General features: G+C 42.6%; 1 protein-coding gene across 2 annotated transcripts in view; it reads right to left on the bottom strand.

The window, feature by feature from the left end:
• The window catches only part of MBP (myelin basic protein), a 213,137-nt gene that overhangs the window by 149,128 nt on the left and 41,544 nt on the right, over positions 1-22,465 (bottom strand). For both annotated transcript variants that reach the window (XM_077270068.1, XM_077270069.1), the window contains exon 2: positions 10,115-10,190. In XM_077270068.1, coding sequence (XP_077126183.1) covers positions 10,115-10,165 — 51 coding nt within the window. In that variant the 5' untranslated portion in view covers positions 10,166-10,190. The remainder of the gene's footprint in view (positions 1-10,114; positions 10,191-22,465) is intronic.

Here is a 22,465-nt window from a genome sequence, read left to right as displayed (position 1 = left end):
TACAGATACATTTTTGAATTTTTTTTGGAGGGTTAGATATCACAGAAATTTACCACAGTTCATGGAATAGTGTATGGCCGAGAAATTTAACCCAGCAAAAATTTTCTTCTTTGGAGTGTTATATACCACAAAAGTGTACCCCAGACAAAGGAATGGCTGAGTAATTTAATCAGGAAAAAAATAATTGAAAACTTTTTTCAGAGTGTTATATAACACCAAAATGTACCACAAAGCATGTAATACTTGATTAATCACACGATATGTTACATTTTTTTCACAAAAAAAATAAATAAATAAAAAGCAGCAACTATATATTTTGCAAGGAACTGCACAACCCTAAGTCTACAGGCTGTATTCTGCCATTCTAAATGCAGAATGTATGCGATATTAACAGCAAAGCAAACAATTAGAATTAAAATGGCTGTTAGTATGATGACTCACCTTCAGCAGCAGCATCAAGTGTATGTTCCCACGGTCAGTAAACGCTGTGGGTTGGACGCTGAGTACATCTGCAGCATCCAACACACAGTGGCCAGATGTTACAGCATAGTGCATGGGATTTCTTGAAATCCCATCTTCACTATGCGTGCTGAGACGCCTCTGGCTTACCTGCGGAGACGGATATGCGGCGAGTGTTTCCAGACAAGGTCAATTTATGTAGCGGAGATGTCTCCACTGCACAAATTACCCATACACTTTCATTAGATGCGGTAAAACCACATTATCTTCCTAGTCACATGCGTATTAAGTGCGGGAACGCAGCTTACTATGCATGTATACTAATTTAAATAAAGGTGTACCTTGTTTTAGCCGGAAGTACACATACACTGCAGTTCTCGGGATCAGCTGCAGTGCACGTGACCATCCGGAGACCAAGTTATCTCTGGTCATCATCATCATCAAGCTCAGCTGTGCTCTGGATATCAGGCTGAATGGTGGCATAATACCACCGTTCAGCTAAAGGCATCCAGATGTAGCAGAGCTGGACTTGTCGTGGGACTGCATGTACAGTGCCTAAAAGTAGTATTCAACCCCCTGCAGATTTAGCAGGTTTAATAAGATGCAAATAAGTTAGAGCCTTCAAACTTCAAACAAGAGCAGGATTTATTAACAGATGCATAAATCTTACAAACCAAAAAGTTTTGTTGCTCAGTTAAATTTTTATAAATTTTTAACATAAAAGTGTGGGTCAATTATTATTCAACCCCTAGGTTTAATATTTTGTGGAATAACCTTTGTTTGCAATTACAGCTAATAATCGTCTTTTATAAGACCTGATCAGGCCGGCACAGGTCTCTGGAGTTATCTTGGCCCACTCCTCCATGCAGATCTCCAAGTTATCTAGGTTCTTTGGGTGTCTCATGTGGACTTTAATCTTGAGCTCCTTCCACAAGTTTTCAATTGTGTTAATGTCAGGAGACTGACTAGGCCACTGCAACACCTTGATTTTTTGCCTCTTGAACCAGGCCTTGGTTTTCTTGGCTGTGTGCTTTGGGTCGTTGTCTTGTTGGAAGATGAAATGACGACCCATCTTAAGATCCTTGATGGAGGAGCGGAGGTTCTTGGCCAAAATCTCCAGGTAGGCCGTGCTATCCATCTTCCCATGGATGCGGACCAGATGGCCAGGCCCCTTGGCTGAGAAACAGCCCCACAGCATGATGCTGCCACCACCATGCTTGACTGTAGGGATGGTATTCTTGGGGTCGTATGCAGTGCCATCCAGTCTCCAAACGTCACGTGTGTGGTTGGCACCAAAGATCTCGATCTTGGTCTCATCAGACCAGAGAACCTTGAACCAGTCAGTCTCAGAGTCCTCCAAGTGATCATGAGCAAACTGTAGACGAGCCTTGACATGACGCTTTGAAAGTAAAGGTACCTTACGGGCTCGTCTGGAACGGAGACCATTGCGGTGGAGTATGTTACTTATGGTATTGACTGAAACCAATGTCCCCACTGCCATGAGATCTTCCCGGAGCTCCCTCTTTGTTGTCCTTGGGTTAGCCTTGACTCTTCGGACAAGCCTGGCCTCGGCACGGGAGGAAACTTTCAAAGGCTGTCCAGGCCGTGGAAGGCCAACAGTAGTTCCATAAGCCTTCCACTTCCGGATGATGCTCCCAACAGTGGAGACAGGTAGGCCCAACTCCTTGGAAAGGGTTTTGTACCCCTTGCCAGCCTTGTGACCCTCCACGATCTTGTCTCTGATGGCCTTGGAATGCTCCTTTGTCTTTCCCATGTTGACCATGTTTGAGTGCTGTTCACAAGTTTGGGGAGGGTCTTAAATATTCAGAAAAGGCTGGAAAAAGAGATAATTAATCCAAACATGTGAAGCTCATTGTTCTTTGTGCCTGAACTACTTCTTAATACTTTAGGGGAACCAAACAGAATTCTGGTGGGTTGAGGGGTTGAATAATAAATGACCCTCTGAAAAGACTTTTCACAATTAAAAAAAATAAAAATAAACAAAGATATAACATTCTTTTTTGCTGCAGTGCATTTCACACTTCCAGGCGGATCTACAGTCCAAATGTCACAATGCCAAGTTAATTCCAAATGTGTAAACCGGCTAAATCTGCAGGGGGTTGAATACTACTTGTAGGCACTGTATATCTTCTCGGGGGACAGGTAAAAATATTGCTTTTTTATTTTAATTCTCTTCCAGGAGACAAGGGCATCAGTGGAATAGGCGATGCAGTAAGTACGGTTTAATTAAGATCTATTAAAGGTGTCTGTGTCATTATTTCAATTAAAATACTTTATTCTGGGTGTCTGTTTATTTACCACTATAACTATAGGATTAGTAATGGATAGATGTCTTCTAGACGCCATTTCATTACTAAGCCGTGGGCTTGATGTCACCTGACAATACAAAGGTGACATCAACCCCACAAATATGAACCCCACTTACACCGCTACAGGGCAAGTGGGAAGAGTCGGGTAAAGTGCCACAAATGGCGCATCTTTGGATGTGTCAATTATGGGGTGGCTGCAGGCTGCTATTTTTAGGCTGGTGAGGGCCAAAATCCATGGGCCTCGCCAGCCTGAGAATATGAGGCTGCAGCTGTCTTCTTTTTCCTTGGCTGTTTAACAAAAATAGGGGGGCTCCACGCTATTTTTTTTGGAGGGGATCCCACTGATTTTGCTAACCATCCAAGGTAAGCTGACTGCTGTGGCCTGGTATTATCAGGCTGGTAAGGTTCATGGATATTTGATCCTTACCAGCCTGAAATACAAGTCTCAGTAGTCTGCTTTACTCTGGCTGGTAAACAAATATAGGGAGACCCCACACTATTTTTTTAAATAATTATTTACTAAAAAAGGAGGGCACCTCTCTCTGTGTCATGTACTTCTGGCTGTGTCACAAGATTCACCATTATTTAAATTAGTACACATGGGTAATAAGCTGCGTTCCTGCACTTAATACGCATGTGATTAGGAAGATAATGCGGTTTTACCGCATCTAATGAAAGTATATAGGTAATTTACGCAGCGGAGACTGAGCGTCTCCGCTACATAAATTGACATGCTGCAGTCTGGAAAAACACACCGCATGTCTGTCTCTGCGGGTGAGCCGCGGCTATCTCTGGACGCATAGTGGGCATGGGATATCTTGAAATCCCATCCACTATGCTGTAACAGCTGGACGCTGCAGGTTGGACGCTGCAGATGTACGCAGCGTCCAACCCCCAGTGTTTACTGACTGTGGGAAAATACCCCAATATATCTACAAACAGGAAATCACTTTTTTTCCCTTCCCAGAAGCCAACTTTCAATTAGCTTTATTTCAGGTAACAAAAAAAAACAAACATTCATGCAATGAAAAAAAGCACCAAAAACGCATGCGGAAAAAAATGCATCAAAAACGCATGTATAAAACACATCAATAACGCAAGTGACCTCAAATGCAGATTTGGGGCAGATTTCACCTGTGTCAAATCCTGAACAACCACTGAGCCATTCCTGACCATGTGCACATACCCCAACACTACAGGCCTCTGCTTCATGGTAACACAAGCCCCCAAAAATTGCCCCAATAAAAACACATGACACAGGATTTTGGTTGGAAAAAATGGCCGTGGCGTTTATTTTGAGTTACCATAAATGTATTTTTAAACCAAATGTAGATAATAAACCATCAAATAGTAAATTCCCATATTTAACTCCAATCAGATAACCAATCCACCCGAAATCAACGGGCGATTTTCCCACAAATAAACGTCACGACGGCTATGAACAAGACATAAATTCAGGGAGGGAGGGAGGGATCTTCGATCTTCATCAGCTGACTGGTGACAGTCCGTTGAAAACAGCTGATTTTATAGCGAGAATTCTTCCCGCACTTATTATTTGAACCAATCACAATAACCGAAAAGTGCGGGAAGGCAAACCAGATCAAACCAGACAGAACCTGCTCGTACTAATAATAGCACAGCTTACCATAGATTAACCCTTTAAAAACATATGGTTTCACTGAATCTCAATTATTAAATAGAAATGCCCAGAAAAAAGATGGGGAAGGCGAGGCTGTGTTATCATGCGACCCCCTTTACATTCGTTAAAGGGAGGGCGTTCATGGTAACACAAGCCCCCAAAAATTGCCCCAATAAAAACACATGACACAGGATTTTGGTTGGAAAAAATGGCCGTGGCGTTTATTTTGAGTTACCATAAATGTATTTTTAAACCAAATGTAGATAATAAACCATCAAATAGTAAATTCCCATATTTAACTCCAATCAGATAACCAATCCACCCGAAATCAACGGGCGATTTTCCCAAACGCCTGGCCTCTCAAAGGCGAGGCCCCCCCCCAAAACGCCAGAGCCACTCTTCAATGATAGTCTGGAAATCCAAGTTTAGGATATCCAGACCAACATCAGATAGATGAACCAAATCCCTTTTATACATGCCTGGAATAACTTCCTCCAAATCTGAATGCCTAAAAGAAAAGCACTCGGTTAATGCCATAAATTTCTCCATACTCCTATTGACTCGTTTACGGATCTTCTCCAAAAATAGCATGTTATTACCAAACCATAACAACCTAGGAATAATTTCAGAAAATACAAAAACTGTATTAAAAAATTCTGTTTTCAAAATGGATATATCCCGTCTCATAAAGGATAGTAAGTTGAGAGTACTAACTTTTCCTAAGTCGTTACCACCTAAATGCAAAATAATTAAATCTGGATTCGGCCATATTTTCTTCAGGCGTCTTAAATCACCAACCAAATTTTTCCACTGCATTCCACGCCTGCTAAACCAAAATATTTGAAGGAAAGAAGAATTAAATGAAAGATTTTCAGTATACGATCTCATTCTGGCTCGTTTTTCGGCCCAAAACACAAAAGAATGTCCGATGATCCAGATCGATAAAATACCTGTAAAATGAATCAAGAGTTAAGATGGGTATAACTCAGGTCGAATATATAACTTGAATCTATTGGATTCCCATCTGCCGATACTTTTTATCTTATTATCCTGGAGGCCTAACCTAGCAGCCTCAGTTGCAGCTCCAATACGGAACGAATGGGAAGAAATTTTTAAATCATGCAAGTTCAATTTATGCAAACATTTTTTGAGAATAAAATTAAACTGGTAGACCGTAGCCGGATCACCGTTCAAGTGAATAAACAACGAGCTATCAGATTCAGGCCGTAACAACAACCATTTCCTCGTATTGGAAACAGGGCAGATAACGCCATCAGAGATAGCATTTAATTTTAAAGAAGAGCCCCTTCCTAACTGGTCTGTTTTTGATCTTTTTATAAATAATATAACGTGAGAATCAAAAAGCTTCACGTAGCGAAAAAACAGGCCAGAAGGAACGGCCTTCTTTTGAGATACAAGCTCGCCGACTCTTAATGCTGCAAAAAAGGCAAGAGAAAACGCTGTGGAGAAAAGACAAGCTTCATAGTCATTGGCACACACTGCTGGAAGGCATGAACAAAGATCTTTAAGTAGCTGGAAAGAAATAGGTCGCCTTTCATCGTGCTTAAAATGCGTCTTTTTAAAACCTTTTAAAAATTGCTTGACGTGAAATATCTCCGACATCGGCGTAGCACCTGAAAATTTAAGAAAAAAGGAAACACCCGCAACATGTTTAGACATTGCTGAATGAGACAAACCCTTTAACGCTAAATGTTCCAAGAAACTCAGCGCCATTCCTACATTACAACTGGTATGAGGATGGTTCTTAGCTATACAAAAATTAGACCATAACTTCCATGCGGCTGAGTATTCAGCCCATGTTCTATCAGCTAGAGACTTAGTTATGAAATGCGAAATCAATCCTGAATTATATTCCATATCCAATGTGGGCATAATGCCCTGTTTCCGTCCTCCACTGGGGATCCTTTCTGATGCCTTGAAAGCTGGCGATGACAAATAATGGCAGCATTATTAATGCTCTCATTAGAACAGAAGGACGCTTTTATCCAGATGTTATAATCCAGACAGATAAAAACCATATGTCTAATGATCTTCGCAGCCCATATGTTTTTTGAAGACAGGGTATTTACCGCAAACACTAAACCTTGATTGCTAGAAAGAAAATGAATCCTCTTGTTCCTAAGGAAATTACCCCACAATTGAAAGCATAAAAATAAAGAAAATAATTCCAAAACCGTCTGATTACGCACGACTCCAATTTCATGCCAAGACGAAGGCCATTCCTCAAAAGCCCAAAGGGAAGAAAAAGCTACGCAAAAACCAAACCGACTATTAGCGCAAAATGATAATGCCAAATCGTCTGATGAAACAAATGATGACTGCCAAACACTTCTCCCATTAAAACTGGACAAAAATTTTAACCAAACTCTCAAATCATCCTTTAAATCCCTACCAAGCCGTATGTGACAATGAGCAGATGAATAGCCCGCAGTGGCTTCATACAACCTCCTAGAGAAAACCCTGCCAATAGGAATAATCCTTAAAGCAAAGTTTAAAAGACCTAGTAAAGACTGAAGTTCCTTCAAAGTTATTTTCTCCCTAGACAAACAACGGGAAATAGACACCTTTAACTTTAATAATTTATCCTCTGGCAGGCAGCAAGACATATTTTCAGAATCTATCAAAATACCTAAAAATTCAAGAGATGTACAAGGTAAAACTGTTTTTTCTTTAGCAATGGGAACGCCAAAATGATCACAAATTAACAAAAATTTATTAAGCAAAGAAAAACAAACAGCTGAATCTACCGGACCAATAAATAAAAAATCGTCTAAATAATGCAATAAACCACCGCCTACAAAATCTAGCTCAACAACCCACTGAAGAAAAGTAGAAAAACATTCAAAGTAGAAACATGAAAGAGAGAAACCCATCGGGAGGCATCTATCAAAGAAAAATTTACCTTGAAATGAAAAACCGAGAGAACTGAATCCATTAGGATTGACTGGCAAAAGCCTAAACGCCGATTTTATGTCAGACTTTGCCATAAGGGCATTATGACCAAATTTACGCAACAAATCTAACGCTACATCAAAAGAAGTGTACTGAACTGAACAATTAAAACCAACTACCTCATCATTTAAAGAAGCTCCCCTAGGATAAGACAGGTGATGGATAAGTCTATATGACCCAACTTCCTTTTTAGGAACTATACCTAAAGGAGAGATTCTAAAATTCTCAAACGGAGGGGTATCAAAAGGACCCGACACTCTACCAGCTTCCAGCTCTTTAATGATTTTCTCATTGACAATCTCAGGAAATTCAAGAGCGGATGGGAGGTTAGCAACTAACCGACAACCAACACCAGAAAAAGGAGGAACAAAAAATCCATCCCTAAAACCACTGAATAGAAGAAAACTAGTCACCTGATCTGGATAAATTTTTAACCATGGGGCCATGTTTACCAGGCTCACTGGAGTCAACGCTTTTTGAAAATGTGTCTTTACCGTTTCCGTGTTGGCTAACTTGCATTTGTTTCTTGAAGCATTTGTGCATAGGGTGAACGCCCCCACAAAATGAGCATTCATGCCTAAAACGACAATTGTTAGCCCATTTACAATTAGATTCATTGAATGCAAAGCATACACCTTTTTTAACTAAAGGAGCGGTGTTATGACGGGATGATGGGAACCTCTGAGGTAGCATTAGGTTAACCCATAACCCCACGTCCTTCGTTCCCCATGACAGATTGGGAAACATTGACAGCTTTTGGCGGAATGCCTCGTCGTAAAGTAACCAGGCCATACCCCCAAAACTACGGTATGCCTCTAAGATAGAATCCAAATGCTGGAACAGTCCAGAGCAGAGATTAGGATACTTCTCGCCGAGAACAGCAGAATAGATAGAGAAAGCTTGTACCCAGTTATTAAAAGATTTTACTGTATTAGATTTCTTCTTATCATCTGGGTCATCTTTTTTCTCATACCTACTATGCTGCTCCCTACCAGAAGGTAATAAAGAAAAGATATCAACAAAAGATCTACTCCAAATCTGTTCCTTAACACTTGGGCTCAAATGAAAACCCAAAGGAGAAATTTCGCATGTAAGAGACTCTTTTAAAAGTACTTCTGGCAAACCGGGTTTTAAAATTGGGCCTGAGCAGCCAGATATAACATCACTAGGGGCAGATCTAGGCACAGCAGGAAAAATCCCTGTGCCTAAAAAATCTGCTAAAGCTTCCTTAACTAGATCCTTAATATAAAGTGAGTGGACAGACAATGGGACATGTAAAGTCTCACCGGATCCTTGACGTCCTGGGTCCTCGGCGACTGGCTTGAAGGCACTCAAGCCTGATCTAGCAGGCGAATGCGGGCGGTTGATCGAGAGCCTCTCCTCCAGGGCGAGAGGCACAGGTGCGGAGATCCAAGATCTGGAGGCTGCCGTAGATGCCGATGCAGCGCTAGGGATAGCCGTGCTGGCGTTGATGAGCGCTGGTGCGTCCCATGCTCCCATGACCGCTGCAGCGCTTGTACGGCTGCCGCGGTTAGATGGAGCTTCAAAATTCCCGGTCGGCGAGGAAACTGCTTCCGGGTCTTCTATCCTTGACGTTCTGGGTTCTTCGGCGGCATCCGGCAGTAACAGCTGAGGGAACAGCTGTTCTTGATGGAGTTCCCGCGATGAGGTCCGTGACTTCCGGCTCGTCGACTTCCGCTTCATGACGCGCTGATCTTGAGAGCGCTCTGAGACCCGGGAAGATGGAAGCGCCGGCGAGTACACTGCTCTCGCTGTTCTATTACGCCTGGAACTGCGGCTTGATCTCGCAGGTGCTGGAGATGCCGCCGGAGGTTGAGGGGAAAGCGGCGACTGAGGAGGAGGAGAAGCCGGGACCTCACTAATGGAAGTAGGTTTTATAGCCGGTCCCATAGAAAGGCAACTCCTCAACCACTCCGCGCCGCCCTCCGACTCCGCCCGCTGAATCAGCTGCTGCAGTAGAGGGTCCATCTGTTATCTTCGATCTTCATCAGCTGACTGGTGACAGTCCGTTGAAAACAGCTGATTTTATAGCGAGAATTCTTCCCGCACTTATTATTTGAACCAATCACAATAACCGAAAAGTGCGGGAAGTCAAACCAGATCAAACCAGACAGAACCTGCTCGTACTAATAATAGCACAGCTTACCATAGATTAACCCTTTAAAAACATATGGTTTCACTGAATCTCAATTATTAAATAGAAATGCCCAGAAAAAAGATGGGGAAGGCGAGGCTGTGTTATCATGCGACCCCCTTTACATTCGTTAAAGGGAGGGCGTTCATTATACTGTGCACACTCTGGCCTAAACAGGTACTCTCTCCCTCCAATACGAAGTGCCACATAGCTGTACAAATTGGTCAGTGTGCCGAGCCGGATGGCGCATGTTCTTTTATAACCCCTGATTAGGTCACACGGTCAACCAATAACAGTAATGCCACAACCAAGATGGCTACGGCATTACAGGCAATCCCCACACGCTTATTAGCTGTGTAACAGGCGGCAAACATGTGGGGCAGGGATTCGAGTTTTACATTGAGCACCGCCCATTACTCACCAAGTAACGAGCGCATCCGAACACCCAGATACTCGAGTGATATCTGGATATTATCGAGCACGTTCGCTCATCCCTAGATATAACACCTTCAAGAAGAAAACAATAACGTTTGAAAACAACTTGATCTTAAAATGTACCTTCTCTGAATGATCACCAGTGTGGTCTCTTCTTCCAACATGGTTTCCCATGGTTCAGTACCAAGCACTCCAAATCCTAAATTAAAAAGAAATATTGTATTATTAGTAAGAAGTGCATCATTAGTCTTTCACTCCTCCAGATATGTATGCTTTCTCAGTTTCCGCATGGAGTGTAACTACATTTTAGGATTCCTTCATGAATCTGACCAAATCAAAACAGTCATTCACCACAGGCCACATCTGAAGCCTGGGCTACCCAAAGCTATATAACAACTAATAAGGACAATTGGTAAGCTTTTAGTTTGCGTATGATTTACTCTGACTTCTGACTGACTTTTTGACTTTTAAGTGTCCTGTAACATTTCATAATGATTACTGTGGCCAGCCCAAGCTTCAGTTGCTGCCTTAAAGGGATTGTCCCAGATATTTGATTATTTGCTCATAAGCAATGTAAAACAGACTTGTAATACACCTATAAAACTTCTGTCCCTGTCTAATGCAGCATGTGCTTCTTCAGTGGGCTGTGAGGTCACTCCAGTGACGTTATGAATACAAGCCCTTGTGGTTTTGAGCCTAAGCTTTCCAGTATACATTATGTCGTTAGTAAATGGGCAGTGTTGAAAAACTATAATTGCGCATGTGATGAATGAGCAGCAAAATCCCCACACCCTCTGTTGCTGCCCTCAGGACTCCTGATTATTTCTGCTTATCAAGAGTGCCGAGGAGAGAGAGTGATGATCGCCCTTCACACTCTGAAGGGATGAGATGTGCTGCAGCATGGGGCTTTACATCCCAGAATCAGATTGGAGGTGATATGGTGCAGAGTCTGATTGAAGCAATATACTGCAGAAGGAGGCTGTATGTAGAGGGCAACGAGAGAAGCAATATACCCCAGGAGGGGCTAAATGCATGGGAACTAAGAGGAACAATGTACCCCAGAAGGGGCTAAATGTATAGGAACTGAGAGGAACAATGTACTACAGGAGGGGCTGAGAGAAGCAATGTACTGCAGGAGGAGGATGTATATAGAGAGGGCTGAGAGAAGTAATCTACTGCAGGAGGAGGCTAAATGTATGGCAACTAAGAGGAACAATGTACCCCAGAAGGGGCTAATTATATGGGAACTAAGAGGAACAATGTACCCCAGAAGGGGCTAATTATATGGGAACTAAGAGGAACAGCAGGGGGGCTAAATGTATAGGAGCTGAGAGGAACAATGTACTGCAGGAGGGGCTAAATGTATAGGAGCTGAGAGGAACAATGTACTGCAGGATGGAGCTGTATATAGAGGAGCTGAGAGGACACTTGTACTGCAGGATGGAGCTGTACTCGTATATAGCAAGGTTGAAACGATGTACTGCTGGATGGAGCTGTATATTGTCTGGCTGAAAGAAGTGATGTACTGAAGGATTGGGCTCAATATAGAGAGACTGAAACGAACAATGTACTGTGCAGGATGGAGCTCTACATAGAGAAGCTGAGAAGAACAATGTACTGCAGGACAGAGCTGCATATGGTGGGGCTGAGTAAAGCAATGTACTCCAGGATGGTGCAGTGTAACTTTGAAAAGTTGCAAAATTTTGGAGCAACTCGAGGCTGCACTAAAATTTAGCAACTTCTGTCATCCTCACACTACTTTTGTCCTTATCCGACAAAATGGGGTAAGCTGGGTCGGGATGTGGCAACCCCAGCTCAAATTCAAGATAAGCGTCAGCGTTCCTTATTAAACAAATCTTATGTCAATCCCAGATTTGAGTTAGATATCTGGTGTGTGCCATTTTTCAGATGTTGCCGATTCATTAAAGGAGCACTCTCATCAAAATTTTTGTACTATTAATATTTTGCAGTCATCACATTTAGTGATGAGCGAATATACTCGTTACTCGAGATTTCCCGAGCACGCTCGGGTGACCTCCGAGTATTTTTTAGTGCTCGGTGATTAGGTTTTCCTCACCTCAGCTGAATGATTTACATCTCTTAGCCAGCTTGATTACATGTGGGGATTCTCTAGCAACCAGGCAACCCCCACATGTACTTATGCTGGCTAACAGATGTAAATCACTCAGCTGCGGCAATGAAAACTAAATCTCCGAACACTAACAAATACTCGGAGGTCACGCAAGCATGCTCGAGAAATCTTGAGTAACAAGTATATTCGCTCATCACTAATCACATTACATATCACTGTGTATTATGTATCACAATTCCTCATTTTGCCTTTCTACCCAGTTAAATTATTTTCTTTTCTATTAGGTCTATGACATCATGTGATTATACTAGACTAGATGAATCCTTCTAAGCTCTATGTAGAAACAGGAAGTCTATCTTCCCTGCATAAGTCATCAATGCAAAAGTCACTGACAGGGAGTGGGAAGAGTGGTGCAGCTGGGTCAGGCGTTTAAGGATGACTCATGCACGGAGAAGAGACTTCCTGTTTCGACACAGAGCAGAGAAAAGCAAATAATTTATTGGGTAGTAAGGCAAATTGAGCATTTGTAGCTATATAGTGCTATAAAACATGATGATTGCAATATATTAAGAGGATAAAAACTTTGAAGGGAGGAGTGCTTCTTTTAGAAGAATGCTCCTCTCAATGAATCAGGAGCGTCTGACTCCAGCATGCTCCTTTAAAAACTCCAGTCTTGATGAATTGGGGGCTATGACTAACAGTTATTGGCCAACTTCAATTGGTGAGATATTAAGAATGATCATTAACCTAGGAGAGCCCTGGTTGCCTTTAAACAATTGGGATGTCTTAGTTCTGCTGTAATATTTCCATGGAAATCGGATTAAATTTCGGAGCTCATAGACATTTTATACTTTAGGGCAGATTATGAGACTCTTCTCAGTTAAACTTGAAGTCAAATTTACTACCTTCATCGAAGAAAATAATGAGATATTTCAAGACCCCATGAAACCTCAGATTTATTATCTTAAGAAATTGAGCCCTGCCTGTAAATCGTGGATTTAGTGACAATCAACACTTAAACTAAAGTTTCACTGCAGTAGAACAGTATAAGACATTACAAGCAAGCCGTTGCCTTAAGGAGCTTTTGGGCTGTACTCTAGATGCTCGGGGCATGATAACTCGTTCAAGGTCAAATGCTGGTTGGCTTCAGTAATTCTTCACATGATTCTACTTTGGGATTGTGTTTCCTAAGCTCTCCGTATGAGTTTCAATTGATGTCAGCAGCTTTCCCATGTCTGAAGTAATAACATTTTTTTGGTTCTAACTACAGCAGATGTTGGCTGCTTGATGGTTTACATTCACCCCATTATTAAACACCAATACTTAGGCACATACTGCTGGGTCATTCCATGGTAGCTTATGTTACAACACAATATAGTAACTTACGTTAGGCTACGTTCACATTTGCGTTGTGCGCCGCAGCGTCGGCGCCGCAACGCACAACGCAAATAAAAACGCAGCAAAACGCATGCACAACGCTGCGTTTTGCGCCGCATGCGTCGTTTTTTTCATTGAATTTGGACGCAGCAAAAATGCAACTTGCTGCGTCCTCTGCGCCCGGACGCGGGCGCCGCAGCGACGCATGCGGCGCAAAACGCAAGTGCGCCGCATGTCCATGCGCCCCCATGTTAAATATAGGGGCGCATGACGCATGCGGCGCCGCTGCGGCGCCCGACGCTGCGGCGAGGACCGCAAATGTGAACGTAGCCTTACAAAGATAATGGTAACTTACCTTACAATAAGTTTAATCCAGAGTGTGGTAACATATTGTAACGTAAGTTACCATCAGCTTAGTAACGAAAGTTACTATACTGTGCGGTGACGCAAGTTATCTATATTTCTTGTAATAAAAACTGCTGCTTTTAACTTGAGAGGTTAAAATAAATTTTTTAAACTTGCTGGGACTATGGTGTTTTAATACAATAAGAATCGTGCTTCTCCCCTGTTTACCAGAACAGAAACTTTGGCAGACTCGTGAAGGACAATTGCCTTTCCTTTTTTTGTATCGTAAGTTACCAATTAATAACACTGTATTTTGTATTTAATTTTATTGTTGAAAAATCAAACTGTGTTGAAATCTATTGAGAATAGTTTAATGTACAATATACATTCACTCCTTTTTGCGCTTGACTTCAAAGAACAGTCTGTAGCCAGTTTTTGCCTTGTGAATGTTACGTAAGCAGGGGCGTAACTACCGCGGTCGCAGCGGTCGCAGTTGCGACGGGGCCCAGACTACTTAGGGGGCCCCATGGACAGTAAGCCGGAGAATGAAATGACCCATGATTGCACCATTTGTGAGTGACCCGCAGCAGGGAGCCGTCACCGCTCTCTAATTATACTTACCTACTCCCGGCGCGGTCCCTGGAAGTCCCTGATTCTTCCAGCGCTGCAGATTCTTCCTGCACTGAGCGGTCACATGGTCCCGCTCATTACAGAAATGAATAGGCGGCTCCACCTCCCATAGAGGCGGAGCCTCATATTCATTTCTGTAATGACCGGGTCATGTGACCGCTCAATACAGGAAGAAGATGCAGCGGTGGAAGAAGCAGGGACGCAGCGCCAGGAGCAGCCTGCAGGTGACTGGTGGTGAGTATACAGCGCTGGGCGATATTTACCTCTCCTCGTTCCGGTGCGGCTCTGTCATCAGCGTCCTCTGGCAGTGACGTTCATCTGCTGAACGTCAGTGCCGAAGACGGAGCCGCACGAGGAGCAGCCAGGTAAATATTGATAGTGCCCGGGTCCTGAGCGAAGAGAGAGAGGTGAGGTGAGTATGTGATTTTTTTTTTTTTTTTATGGCAGCAAAAGCATAAGGGGCAAGTGGCTATACGGAGCAACTTGTGGGGCCATAACGCTTGTGCAGCGCCAGCACTATAAGGGGCAGTGGCTGTGCGGAGCATCTTATGGGGCCATAACTCTTGTGCAGCACTATATGGGGCAGTGACTGTACGGAGCATCTTATGGGGCCATAACTCTTGTGCAGCATTATAAGGGGCAGTGGCTGTGCGGAGCATCTTATGGGGCCATAACTCTTGTGCAGCACTATAAGGGGCAGTGGCTGTGCGGAGCATCTTATGGGGCCATAACTCTTGTGCAGCACTATAAGGGACAGTGGCTGTACGGAGCATCTTATGGGGCCATAACTCTTGTGCAGCACTATAAGGGGCAGTCGGCAGTGGCTGTGTGGAGCATCTTATGGGGCCATAACACTTGTGCAGCACTATAAGGGGCAGTGGCTGTGCGGAGCTTCTTATGGGGCCATAACTCTTGTGCAGCACTATAAGGGGCAGTGGCTGGACGGAGCATCTTATGGGGCCATAACACTTGTGCAGCACTATAAGGGGCAGTGACTGTGCGGAGCATCTTATGGGGCCATAACACTTGTGCAGCACTATAAGGGGCAGTGGCTGTGCGGAGCTTCTTATGGGGCCATAACGCTTGTGCAGCACTATAAGGGGCAAGTGGCTGTGCGGAGCATCTTATGGGGCCATAATGAACGGTGCTGAGCATTATATATGGCACAGCTTTCTATGGAGCATCTATGGGGCCATAATGAACGGTGCAGAGCATTATATATGGCACAGCTTTCTATGGAGCATCTATGGGGCCATAATGAACGGTGCAGAGCATTATATATGGCACAGCTTTCTATGGAGCATCTATGGGGCCATAATGAACGGTGCAGAGCATTATATATGGCACAGCTTTCTATGGAGCATCTATGGGGCCATAATGAACGGTGCAGAGCATTATATATGGCACAGCTTTCTATGGAGCATCTATGGGGCCATAATGAACGGTGCAGAGCATTATATATGGGGCAGCTTTATATGGAGCATCTATGGGGCAATAATCAACGGTATGGAGCACTATGAGGGGGGCTGCGTTGTATTCTATGGGGGTTACCTTGAGTTGTATGGCAGGGCTGCGGGGGGGGCCCCATTTGGAAGTTCGCACCGGGGCCCATAACTTTGTAGTTACGCCACTGTACGTAAGTTACCATGGAATGACCCTGCTACGGATCTAGCTTAGGCCTCATTCAGATGCCAGTGATTTTAAAAAAAATGCAAAAAACAGTCTGATGGCAATTGCGTGAAAAACGCCCATGAAACTTAAGAGTTTCAGTTTTTCCCATCAATAAAAAAATAAATAAACTTGAAAAGTGTTTCCTATTCATTGTACTGTTAATCACATAGACATGTATGGGTAATTTTAATTTGTGACGCTGCAAAAACCATGCCCTCTTTTGACTAGAATAATATTTAGAATGGAGAGTCCTCAGTGGTGATACCTTTTAATGGCTAACTGAAGAGATAGTAACAAATTACAAGCTTTCGAGACTACTCCGATCCCTTCATCAGGCATAGACTAACAGAAATTCTGAAGAATTACATATTTATGCACAACACAGCACAGAAAAATCCCATAGATAAGACCGGTGACGTGAGGCAGAATTACCATTATGTGAGCGATAAACAGATATGTCCATAAATATTGGAACAGTTCATAGATAAGGAGTGTGAATGTTTTATTTTCCTCTGATTGGGGTCTGGTTCTATGTTATGATGACCCCACACGGTCTGAGGAGCAAATTCCTTAATTGATGTAAAAAGACGTAAATCCATGCGACACATTCATTCCTGCACTGAGTGTGTCAAAGATCATCATGAGCTTATATTCCCAGACTCTTCTGTCTCTCGGAGATTTGAAGTTACCTTTAAATACAAGTAATTTCATATCCATAATGCTATGATCAGGGAGACAAAAATGTATTGCCACAGGTACATCCATTCTTTTTTCTCTCATTGTATGGTGATGAGAGTTCATCCTTGTTCTCAGTTTGTGCCCTGTCTCCCCTACATACAGATCCCCAGTTGGACATTTAGTACACCACATTAGATGTGATGCAGCTGAAAGTTCCTGGGATCTTGTAGTCCTGATGTGAGTTGGGGATCTTTATCTTGTCCGTGGTCATTATAAATGGACAGGTTTTACATTTTTTCTGGTTGCAAGGAAAGGTTCCTGCAGCTGTTGGAGAGGACAGGGAGCTTCTGACAATTATGGTTCTTAGATTTGGGGGCTGCCTAAAACACAGTAGTGGGGGGTCTGGAAAAATGGATTGTAAGCGGGCATCTTTTTGTAGTAAAGGTTGTAATTTCCGTGCAGCTCCCCTTAGCACCTCCAGATTTGGATTGTAGGTGACTACTACAGGGACCCGATTATTTTCTTCTTTAGCTTTGTAATGTAGCAGGTGATTCCTTGAAATTCTAGTTGCTCTTGTAATTTGGTTTTGAATTGTTCTTGGATGGTAGCCCTGATTCAAAAAGGTCTTTCTGAGGTGACCAAGGTGTTCATCCCTATCCATAGGGTTGGAACATATAAGATTGTATTTGATGGCTTGGCATGGTCGACTCAGAAAGACCGTTTTGAATCAGGGCTACCATCCATCCATACAATTTCACACCCTACATTGTCAAGGTATTGTTTTTATAGATGAGCTGCTCTTCTTTACCTTTTGCTTAATCATCACTGATTCACACTTTTTGCATTATGCTTTTGTCTTTATCTGAAACTCCTCTAAACCGATTGAAAACCTGAAACCATACGCTATTACGATACCTACAGAACTTGGCAGTTTTGGGTCCCAAAACACAACATACTGCATAAAACACACAAAAAAAGTGATTGTATCTTGAACCCGAGACCAGACATAGGAGATATTTTACTGAACATTTTGCACAAAATTAAAGTGTCAACTCCATATAAAAATGACTGCTTTGTATTTGCAATGATATCTGAGGCAGAACCTTGGGTTTTAGAAGTGGATTTACAACTTGAACTGATGCTCTGCACAGGATTCATCGCATTCAATGGAGCTAATCCACATGATACCTGAAGTAGGTTCTTGGGGCTGTAATCTGCTTTAGTAGATGACAATTCATATGAATGGCATGATAGATTTCTACTGGTTACAATGGGGATTGTTTTTCAAGTGTGTTTTTTATTTTGCAATGATTTTTGGCAATTCATGGAACACAAATCTATGTTGTCATATATACCAATCACAATGTTTGAAATAAAAAAAAAAAAAAAAATGTTAACATAATCGTATAAATTAACACAGTCCTAACAGGAGTGATCAGTGTGATAGTGTAGGTTCCCGTCTGAGGAGGTTGTCTGCCACTGGCAGATGGGCTCAAACAATTTGATCAAGCTGTGCCAAGTCCCTCATATTTTTTTTTAGTATAGGTTATATAGCAGGAATGCCTTCTTAAATTCATATAGGTTTGCAAATATCTTACGGAGCTCAGATTGTGGTTGCAGTTGTCCATTTGCATGCTACATGTATATACAAAACCCAAGGTAAAATGTGAAAATTTTATTGATATAAATCAAATAAAAACAAAGTTCTTGAAGAGAAATGATAATACACCAGGGGCAGAGAACCTAAAGCAGAGTGACGTTCGAGCAACCATATGATAAATAATCAAGTGAACCATATTTTTGACTAATGCCGCCCCGCTGATTGGTGGGGTCTCTGCATGGATGTGCTTCATAGACAACATCCTAGTTATTTGGCAGGGCTCTGAGACGGATCTGGTGACCTTTACTCAACACATAAATGACAACATTTTGAATATCAAACTTACGTGTAAATACCACCAAACTAGTAGTGATTTTTTGGATACCAGAATCTATACAGGCGAGGATGGTTTCCTACACGCTGAGGTTTTCAGAAAACAAACAGCGGTCAACTCAATTTTACATGCAACCTCTTCTCAGCTAAAACCCTTAAAAAACAGCATCCCATATGGCCAGTTCCTGAGAATCTGCACTAGTGAATCCTCCTTTTGTACACAATCCTCTGAATTGGAGCAACGCTTTCTACAGAGAGGTTATTCCAATCGAGTTATTAATCATGGCTGGTCTAGAGCACGTAACAAACACAGGATGGATCTCTTGAAGATACTGAAACAAAAAACTAAAGTACCGTAATCACAGTCAGCATTTGCCCCTCACTGGGTCCAACGCTGCTCCCTGCTGCTATGTTCTGCATGTTTTCGCTGCAGTGGTGACATCCTGTGCTAGTCACCGCTGCAGGCAATCACTGAGCTCAGCAGGTCATGACATCTACCTCAGCAGAGCCACTGAGATTAGTCAACTGTTACAGCCGTGATGCATGCGCAAAGTCACATCACTACTTCAGCCAAAACACTGAGACTTAAACAGCAGCGAGGAGCATCGCTGGATCCAGGGAGGATGATTACCTGCAGTGTTTGTTATTCTAGGCATTTTCCAACATTTGGGGTCCAGTTTCGTGAAGGTGGAAAACCCCTTTAAGTATGGTATAGAAATCCAGTCACAGCAAGCTGCACACGTCATTTATTTCATTTTGCTAGGAGGCACTTCTCAACTTCCTTTATTGAACCATATCCTAACATGCGGATTTTGCAATAGATTTACCTTCAAAATCATCCTTTATTTTGAAAGCTGCATCATCACAACATATTGAGCACGCTGGTGATATGACAGTTTCCCAGTATGCGCTGGATTCTGCTTTCATCATTTCCTCTACACGTGGCCTTCAACAACCCTGTCCTAAGATATTATGCTGTAAGCACTTCTGGAATTTTGTGCAGAACCCCTAAAGCTTGATGAACAAGGCCATATGTGGGATTCATGTCACATGGATTTTGAAAAACAGGAACCTAATAAAGGTTACTTACAGGTTACATTCTCTGTTGAAGAGTGTCAAAATCAAGCTTCTAAGGAGTAAAGCAGTCATTTTTGGTTCCTGATTTTCCCTATCACACATGAAGAATTTTTTGAAAATTATAGTATTGAGGGTAATGATTTTCAGTAGGCAAATCAGCTTTTGATTAGTAACCTTTCAGGTCACTACTGACAACAGTACAGCATGCACCTGTGACTTTGTGCGATTAACCACTTCCAGTCTGCAAACATCTGGGTGGGCCACGTTGTGTAATGTCCCTGGATTGTAGAGCAGCTGTGGGAGCAGTGAGCCAGCGGCAAAACACAGTAGAGCTCCCCACAGAATAGGCAGGGATGGTTTATTACCGTTTCTGCCTTCCCGACTGCTGTATAGACAGTATATGGGAAGTGCTAATGGTGCTAACTCCTCCTTATAGAGCAGTCATGTGATCTATGGATCTAGGAAGAGAACAGGATCCGTTAATTAAGAAATAAAATTATTTTAATGTTGAAAAACCTTATGGGAGCACAATGCGAAATACATGAAAGATAAAATGCATAGAAAATAAGTAAAATCAGATAGAAAAAAAAACCTGCTACCAATCCTATTAGTTGTTACCAGTCCCGCCCCATAAAAATCATATCCGATATATTTTAAAATTTGTTCTTCAATCTATAAGGCCACATTCACACATTCAGTATTTGGTCAGTATTTTAAATCAGTATTTATAAGCCAAAATCAGAAGTGTAAGGCTTCTTTCACACTAGCGTCGACACGGGGCCGTTGCTATGCGTCGGCCCGACGTGTGTTGTGAAAGTGATGCCCGACGTGGGCAGCGGAAGCAGTCTTACGACGCTTCCGCTGCCCCATTGTAATGTACGTGGAGGAGGGGGTGGAGTTTCGGCCGCGCATGCACGGTCGAAAATGGCAGACACGACGCGCAAAAAAACCGTTACATGTAACATTTTTTTGTGCCGACGGTCCGCCAAAACACGACGCAACCGTCGCACGACGGTTGCGACGTGTGGCAATACGTCGCAATGCGTTGCTAATGTAAGTCTATGGGGAAAAAACGCATCCTGCAGACAACTTTGCTGGATGCGTTTTTTCACCTAAACGACGCATTGCGACGTATTCAAAACTACGCTAGTGTGAAAGTAGCCTAACAATCAGTGGAAACGTATAATAGAAACATATGCACCACTTCTGTATTTATCACCCACTCCTGATTTTGGCTTACACATACTGAAGTAAAATACTGCCCAAATACTGAACGTGGCCTAACAAGCATTTCAGTCAGAATACTGTATGGAATAGCGCCATATGGTGAAGGGATGTGATGCCCAGGTTAACCAGGACATGGACTGCAATCAGTCTGAAGGCCTTGCTGACTGAAATGTCACTAATTTTGTGTTTTTAATTGCGACTCGCATTAAAAATAAAATTTCTTGCAACTTCAAGATTGCCGGATTCTTTACTTATTTTGATTCATGGAATGGTATCCTATCCAGGCACCAGATCTTCATATAGAGTGATGTACAGGGCCAGACTGGGACTAAAATTCAGCCCTGGCATTTGAAGTTACACAGGCCCACTTGTCACATGGTGACTGTATAATATCTTTGTACACTTGTAGGTTACAAGAAGTGAGGGGAGTGTAACACGACTATATAACATATAATCACAGCTGTATCCAGCATTACAGCTCAGTCCTATTTATTGCTTTTAGTTGCAGTACCAAGAAAAACCGCTACTTTACCTACATAACTGGATCTCGTAGATAATGAAGGGATGAGACGACCAAAAGCTATTGAACCTCATTCTGATGCTCTATAAACGTTGCCTACAGCCACTTTTGGTTCTGCTGCGCAGCACGAACGAGACCCAGTGACTCTGAAGAGCGGTGACATCAGTATTTCAGTAACGTCACCGCTCTTCAGATATTCCGGGTCTTGCGCTGAGCTCGGCGACTGTGAAGAGCGGTATTGTTACTACCGTCACCGCTCTTCAGAGTCGCTGGGTCTCGCCAGGTCTGGGCTAGTAGTGGGAGTGTCTGATAGACACCTCTCCATTACTTACACCAGGGATTGATAGCAGCTAACATTACGCAGCTGACATCAACCCTAAAAATCATTACACATACCAGAATTAAATGCTCTGGCGGCTGGGAAAAGCAGTAGAGTTAGCGCTATTCCAAGGCGCCGGGTGCTAACTACAACTGTCATCATCCTTGCCTGGTCTCCCTGCGAAGCATTTCTGCTGTATTTACATGCGCTGATCTTAGGCCACTAATCGAGTGAGATCGACAATACTGAAGTCATTCGTTTGTTTCCCGGCCTCTTTACACCAACTGAGAAAGAATGAATGGAACAGGGAACAGAACAATCACAATTTAATTGTTTCGCTTTTCAAATAAACTTGTGGATGGTATTGTGTCTCAGGGCTCAATGGATCACTGAAATCAATTTTAAACACATGTGATAATTATTTTTCCAGGTTATTCAAATTAAAGGAAAACTACTTAAAAATGATGTTCCACATTATTAAGCAGGTCACAGGTTTCAAGCAATATGGAAAATAAAAATAATCTTTCTGCTGCTGAAAAGTGTTCAATAGTGCAAGGTCTTGGACAAGGCATGAAAACATTAGCTATTTCACAAAAACTTAAGAG

The sequence above is a fragment of the Ranitomeya variabilis genome, chromosome 6 (genome assembly GCF_051348905.1).
Source record: "Ranitomeya variabilis isolate aRanVar5 chromosome 6, aRanVar5.hap1, whole genome shotgun sequence".
NCBI lineage: Eukaryota > Metazoa > Chordata > Amphibia > Anura > Dendrobatidae > Ranitomeya > Ranitomeya variabilis.
Note: the sequence above shows the minus strand (reverse complement) of the source record. Positions and strands in the feature narration are given on the sequence as shown.